Consider the following 7,500-nt stretch of genomic DNA (forward strand, 5'->3'; position numbering starts at 1 on the left):
TGGTTGGAGTGTGTGCGGGTCGTAAATGCGAGGTCAGTTTGGGTAATGTTTGACGCCCTGGAAAATCACTATTGAATCAGGTGGAAAGAATGAAAAAGATTGTCATAAAGCAGCTGCCAACTATGCTGAAGTACGTTATCCGATGAAAGTTGCAGTTCTACAAGCAAAAAGAAATGTTGGCCAGGAATTAGCTAAATATATTCCAAATCATCTGCAAGGCACACCATCTCCAGGGTATCTTCTGGATGCTACACTTTTGAGCCTTCAGCAACTGAATGAGAAGACTGAAGAATTACCTGACACTCCCACTGTACACGAAGATCTAATGAAACACTATGAGTGGCCTGAGAAAGTGATAACAAAGCTTGTGAAACAAGCGCTAGACAGGCTAGTCGGCATGAAATATGCAGAAACAGATGAAGCAAGAAGAAAATTCAAAAAACACTTCAGCTGGCGAGGAGAACATAAAGGATACTGAAGATTTTCCTCGTAGAGATGGAAAGCCCAAAATCTGGCATGATCCTGTAATGCAAGGAAATCATGTGGAAAGTGCTATGGATGATGATAAGTGGGAGCACATACCAAACTTGCTAGTCAAAGAAGCCTTGTTGGATATGAAATGGAAGGACACACATTCTCATCTCAAATACTGAAGTGGTGCAATGACATAAACCTTCTGTTTGTAAAGGTTGCATCAAATGTGGGTGATAAAACATATGAGATGGATTATTATCAAGAATACTCTGCATGTATGGCCACGGCATTTGCTCTACACGTTCTGAAAACGACCCCTTCTCTTGCTGGTGGACAGTCTTAGAGACACATGTTTGCCACAGTTCTAGTTGCGTAGATATAGTTCATTAGACATTTACATGCACAGAGCTGCATATACTTTTTAGTTGTATAGGCTTTTTCACATTTGGATTGTAGCTGGACGAAATACTGTCCATACATATATCTACGTACATTTTCTTTTGCAGTTTGATTTGCATAATCATTAGAAGATGAAGTGATTCGATTCAAGTTCTTACATGATATCAGACCATACTGTGTACATACATTCATGAATGGCTACTACTCCATGGTTTGGAGGTTTAATCCCCAGTGACGACAGTAAATTATGAAACTTGTCTGTCTTTTTTCGATGTTTTTCTAGCTTTGTCCATGAGACTATGACTCGTTTCAGTCGTTGGGGAGTTTCTGTGGTATGGCAAACGGTCTGTTGACGATGACGTTCAGCACTTTCCTGGTGGTCATTGATATCCACTAAGCGTGCTGTCCACGAGTTCGCGGTCACCGTAATGCCTGCAATCTATATCGAATTTTAGTCGTTCATCGCCGTGTAGACTACACAAAAACATGTACCCTGCTGGGCTCACCTGCCGGGTTGGGAGGCGCCCAGATGGGTCTAAAAATCCCACTTGCCCATTATGGAGGGCCTCTCACACATGAGAGAATACATACAATACACAAACAAACACACTGTGACACACACACACACACACACACACACACACACACACACACACACACACACACACACACACACACCACACACACACACACCACACGCACACACGCACACAAGCACACACGCACACAAGCACACACGCACGCACGCACACACGCACGCACGCACGCACACACGCACGCACACACGCACGCACGCACGCACACACACACACACACACACACACACACACACACGAGAAGTCAATTCAAAGGCGCTACTGTGACTGGAAATGAAGGCTTACCACTTGACATCACGGTTAGGCGTCTGGTGACCTCACAATGACGCACGTTAATAATCAAGATCCCGGATAACAATGTTCGCGTAAAGAGAGATGGAGCTCGCATATCAGGCTCAGTCTTTCTCTGGCTATAATATATAGTACGCTAGCTGTTGTCACTGTTACTGCTGGTGTTGCTGCTATGATTACTAGTTACACTCATCCAGCTAGATTTTAATTAATTATTATGTCGTCTGTTGGTTAGGGACAACGTTGATATATTGGCTATAATTGGCTATAATAATTATTGGCTGAAAGGCTTTGATCAACAGACTCACCCACTGGGTGTACCATAATTCATGTGGCAAAAGTAACTGGATCTAAAATTATAGTGAGAATTAAATCAACTTAAGTAATTAAGTATAAGTAAATTATAATTAAATTATAATTAAATTATAAGTAAATTATAATTAAATTAGAATTAAAATTTAATTTAGAATACTTTCTACCTCAGTGGAAATATAGCGAAAAAATTAAGGCACATGACGCGTCATGTTTTGATATGAAATACATATTATAATTATGAACTGCGTGAGTACTTGCAAGTTGAAACTGATAGTTGTGAAAGCGACACGCCCATCGAACACGTAGGAAGCGATTTAGTATTAGTAGGTTGATGGATGCATCAAAGGTGTGGAAACCAGTTCTGGACAATCATTATCTAGTTTCAAGAGACCTTGTTCCAAGGGAGGCGTTTCTAGATATCTTGTGCAGAAAAGGCGTTCTACAAAAGGAGGAAAAACAATGGCTGCTGAAGAACTCTCTCGGAGATGACAATTGTCGACTGACAAACCTCGTATTGCTTTACCCTATATTACGTCGCCATCCAGATGCCATCTCTACTTATCAAGTGCTGGGACACGCCCTTCTGTCGACGAAGCAAATTGACGTTCTAGAAGCGCTATTGCGTAAGAATATTTTCTAGTAACTAATCTCGCGTTATTGCATATATCTATACGTGTGCTCCAGGCATTGAACCGTGCAAGGACGACAAGAATGTTTTGAGACACATTGTGTGGGATCCCGTATCATTTGCTTCCTTTAGTCGGGCGTCCCCGACCATCATAGTTCATGTGATTGTGGATGAAGAACTGTTGGTTAAAGTTCAAAAATATGAAACGTCAACCCGTACATGGCTTTGTCAGCAGCTGTTCACAAGATCCAACTCTGATGAGGTCAAGAGTGCATTTCACCTCCATGTTGTAGGAGTATCAGATGAACAGGAAACAAGAAACTTAACAGTTATTTATCCACATATGGAGACTCAGCTCAAAGAAGGTAACTGTACACAGGTGACACGTAAACTAGTGCGTCTCCAGGACATTCTGCCAAGTGATGAATCCCATCAGTGTCAAAAATGTGATGTTGAATTGATTTCTGTTTGGGGTTTGAGCTATCTGTTTGAATCCATATCTGATTTTTCACCCAGATCTGAGTTTCTGAGCAGCAGCTTTGGCAAACTGTCAGTTTCTAGTACTAGTCAGGCTGTACGTAGTGAATCAAGAGATGGTGGAACACAGTATGTATATAATCCACAAAATTTGGAAAAGATGGAGCCTTTAGCAAACGGGACATTTAGTTCAGTGTTCAAGATCAGAATTATTAATGAAGATATAATAGCTGTTCTCAAAGTTGTTAACTCCAACCTTGTGTGAGTAGCAGATTGGATCTCAACATGCATTGAAGTGTTTGATTATTTGTTTCTGGGTTGCAGTTGCCACAATCCATTCCACAATGAGCTTAAGGCAATTCAGGACACTGGCAGTCATATCAACGTTGTCTCACTTCTAGGAATCTCTATACTGAAGCCACGTGTTGAGGAAGCTCTTGTGTTTGAATATGCTGAAAATAGAGATCTGGATCACTTTCTCACTCATCACTTAGAGGGTCACCCTGCTGTCCCTGAATTGGGGAAGCGATTATTCATGGCGCTTGACATTGCTCAAGGCATGGAGTATGTGCACAAAACAGTATATCACTTGGATTTGAAAACATCTAGTGTACTGGTTGCTAGAGATTATCAATGCAAGGTATTCAAACTAACCATGATGTGTGCATTTGTGCATGTATTCATGGTGTGTGTGTGTGTGTGTGTGTGTGTGTGTGTGTGTGTGTGTGTGTGTGTGTGTGTGTGTGTGTGTGTGTGTGTGTGTGTGTGTGTGTGTAGCTCAATTGGTTAAATAGTGCATTTGGAGAATGGAAACATTCGGGTTGCAAGTTCTAGTCACAGTGATGGAGAGCTATGGCATAATTTCCTTCATTAAACAAGAAACTTACACACAATTGCTTCTCTCGACTCAGGAGTATGAATGAGTACCTGGTCTTTGACTGGGGTGTGGGATGGACAAGATTGCTGGCTTAGCAGTAACATCATGCAGCAGACGGGTATGTGTGGGCCTTGGTGTCCAGTCCCATAGCTGCACCATGCCCCTGAATGACTCTGGCCAAGCTCCAGGTGGATTGTAGGGCTGGCCCTTAAGCCTCCATGTAGCACATGGAGGCCCTGTCTCTAGAGGCAGGGGAGCTATTTTCGTAACTGACCCTATGGTCAACGTGGAACGACGTGGAGGGTTTTAATTAACATTTTTCCATTTTTCCATGTGTGTGTGTGTGTGTGTGTGTGTGCGCACGTGCACATGCTGCACACATATGTGAGCGTTTACAAGAACATTCACATCATTTAATGTGCAGATATTGTTAGGTCCGTATGCATGGTAGCATAAGCAGTTATTATCTTTTTTCTGTATGGACTGTTTTGATATATATATATATATATATATATATATATATATATATATATATATATATTAATAGTATCGTCACATCAGTAAATGCTTGTTGTTGTGTTATGTTAGATTTCTGATTTTGGGTCTTGTGAGTTACCCGGAGAGTTACCCAGAGACTCCAGCAACTCAACATTTTGGGTGACAAGTTGTGCTAACTTAGAAAGCAATGCAGCATTTGTAGCTCCAGAGCGATATCAAGATAACACTCATTGGACAGAGAAGAAAAGGAAAGCAGATGTCTTTGCGTAAGATAAAACAGAGTGGTTACATCTGATGTCACAGTAGCTATACTTACATACACACACACACACACACACACACACACACACACACACACACACACACACACACACACACACACACACACACACACACCACACACACACACACACCACACACACACACACACACCACACACACACACACACACACACACACACACACACACACACACACACACACACACAGACACACACTTTTTGTCTTATTATCTTCAACCACATTGTTGAAGTGCATGTACTCTCTTCTTGAGCAATGATTTTTGCATGCTGGGATAGCAAATTGTGATTTCATAGCATGCATGCACGTGTAGCCATTCATTGCAGCAGATTGCACATGGGCGTGGTGATCAAGACACCTATTGGAGCCAAAACCATTTTAATTAGACTGACTGCGTTAACTGAATTCGCAGTGTGACATTATGTAATCTGTACATATGATGTGGCTAAGGGTATATTATATTGCAGGTATAGTATGATTTTATGCCACTTGAAAGATCTGAGGAAACCATGGAAAGGTCGTCTAGAGCAGCTGTCTTGTTGTTCTTATAGCAGTGTAGCAGTTTTTAGTATACTGTATCTGTCTTGTATGCAGATGAATCTGGTGATGTCATAAAGAAAAAAGTTGTAGAAAATGGACGCCCCATGCTAGAAAACGTTTCTGGCTGTCCTCAGCACATAACTAAAATTATTCAATCATGTTGGCGTCATCGTCCTGAGGAGAGACCAGATTTTTTTGGTTTAGTATATGCTCACATACTATGTAAACCACTGACTAATGTGATTTTTGAATTGCATATAGAAATCGTGAAACAACTAACAACTTCAGCACAACCAACTGCAAGCGGTAGTGTAGTCAATCCTCCTGCTAGAACCTCACGTGAGTGGCATAGCAAATGTACAGGCTTACCTGAACGTATAGTTTTTGAGTTTGTTAATAACTTATCTAGATATGTCAATACCATGTAGCTGTCTTAAATAGCTTGCATGCTATTCGATAGTAAATTATTTGAATGCATGTGCTGGCAGGGATTAATTCGATCGATCTCCATGCTTGTACGTACAAACTCATTTTTCTGTTGTTCTCACATATGTATGCTTGCATGTTTAGATTCATTTCTCAGTTCAGGGCTTGCTGCAGGTCAGAAGCATGCAGAGTTGCCGCAACTGAAAAAGCACACTTCAAAAAGAGGTAATAATTAGTGTTGGATGTTAATGTTAGCTCAAGATTAGTACCATACTAGATGTATTTTAAATCTTTGTATGCTGATACTTTTAGCTATCTTTCTAATCATAAACTATATTGTGTCGATCACTACATGCAAGTTAATCAAAGTTGGTTACGTATGTGTTGTGTATATATACTGTATATATGACATTTATTTCATCTGTTGTGGACACACACACACACACACACACACACACACACACACACACACACACACACACACACACACACACACACACACACACACACACACACACACACACACACACACACACACACACACAGTGATACATTTTGTACATTCAACTGGGTTTCTGTTTGTTTGATTTTTTGTGCAATGTTTGTCTAGTCATAACATTCCGAACTTATCATTTGCTTTATTTCTTCTAATTTCAATGCATGTTTCAAAAAAATTAAAGCATATAAAATATAACTGTGTCACTAGACTTATGAGTTAGTGGAACTGTTTGTATGACTATGTAGAAAACCCAGTTATCCCTGTGGGTACATCGTCCGAACAGCAGCAGGCATTTCCAACGTTTGAAAGGTTTGCAGCACCCAGTGAGATCGAGGTTTTTGTATTTGTTGAGGCAAGTAGCTTTCTAACTGTACTGTACATGTTGAATATATAGGTTCTGAGGTTTACACCAAGACCACAGATGGATTATCACATCCTAATCAGCAAACCTCAGGTGGGAGCTTTCACTTATTGATTATCAAGTTGATATATAGCTGGACATGTAGAGCAGTATACTACACATACGTATAGATACAGGAGTTTTATAGCACATTTTCATGGAGATAACGATCTTTGGCTAAGCATAAGATTTACAAGTTGTGTACACATGTGTTAATTAATTTGCATGTGTGTGTGTGTGTGTGTGTGTGTGTGTGTGTGTGTGTGTGTGTGTGTGTGTGTGTGTGTGTTTGGTTACTCAGAGGACTTACGTAGACTAAAACAGTTGTACCGGCTTTGATTAATTAGCAGTTTGTTTACATGTTGACATATGCTCTGTTCTGTACAAACTATAATCACAAATTAGTTATTAGCATCAGCTCTTGTTTATGCCAGTTCTCAAATTGTGACAAATTAGCACAAGATTTGACGATGTCAAGAGCTCAACAAAATGCGGTGGCTAAAAAAACTACAAATGTTTGGCATACGATAGCAACAGAATTAGATCCAGAACACTTTTGATACAAATTGCATTGATGCAATAATTAAGGAAGAAGCACCTTTCTGACTTGCACATGCAGGCAATTGAGATAGTGCAGCAATGGGCCAACAAGTTTTCTAGAGATGCTACAGCACACAGGATGATTGTGGCGTTGTGTAAGGAGGGCCAAAGAATAATTGCTGAAGAAGAGTTTGGTATTGCACTCCTAGAGTTTGTCGTTCCGCCCTAGCAATTGCAATA

General features: G+C 40.5%; 1 protein-coding gene across 5 annotated transcripts in view; it reads left to right on the plus strand.

Annotated features, from left to right (window-relative positions):
• The first annotated feature begins 2,382 nt into the window (after positions 1–2,382).
• LOC134194927 (insulin-like receptor) overlaps positions 2,383–7,500 on the plus strand; it is a 14,928-nt gene continuing 9,810 nt past the window's right edge. Inside the window, exons 1-10 of one of the 5 annotated variants that reach the window (XR_009972263.1) lie at positions 2,383–2,698; positions 2,760–3,441; positions 3,505–3,820; positions 4,646–4,821; positions 5,323–5,372; positions 5,450–5,593; positions 5,657–5,770; positions 5,966–6,046; positions 6,566–6,629; positions 6,715–6,774. Coding sequence is in view for 4 of the 5 variants with exons in the window: in XM_062663910.1 (XP_062519894.1) it covers positions 2,407–2,698; positions 2,760–3,441; positions 3,505–3,820; positions 4,646–4,821; positions 5,323–5,372; positions 5,450–5,593; positions 5,657–5,770; positions 5,966–6,046; positions 6,566–6,654; positions 6,715–6,774 (2,004 nt within the window). In the remaining variant the exon portion in view is untranslated. Of the gene's footprint in view, positions 2,699–2,759; positions 3,442–3,504; positions 3,821–4,645; positions 4,822–5,322; positions 5,373–5,449; positions 5,594–5,656; positions 5,771–5,965; positions 6,047–6,565; positions 6,655–6,714; positions 6,775–7,500 lie in introns of those variants that run through there. The other 4 variants (XM_062663908.1, XM_062663909.1, XM_062663910.1 and 1 more) reach the window with 4 other exon arrangements.

Source organism: Corticium candelabrum, chromosome 19, assembly GCF_963422355.1.
Source record: "Corticium candelabrum chromosome 19, ooCorCand1.1, whole genome shotgun sequence".
NCBI classification, from domain to species: Eukaryota; Metazoa; Porifera; class Homoscleromorpha; order Homosclerophorida; family Plakinidae; genus Corticium; species Corticium candelabrum.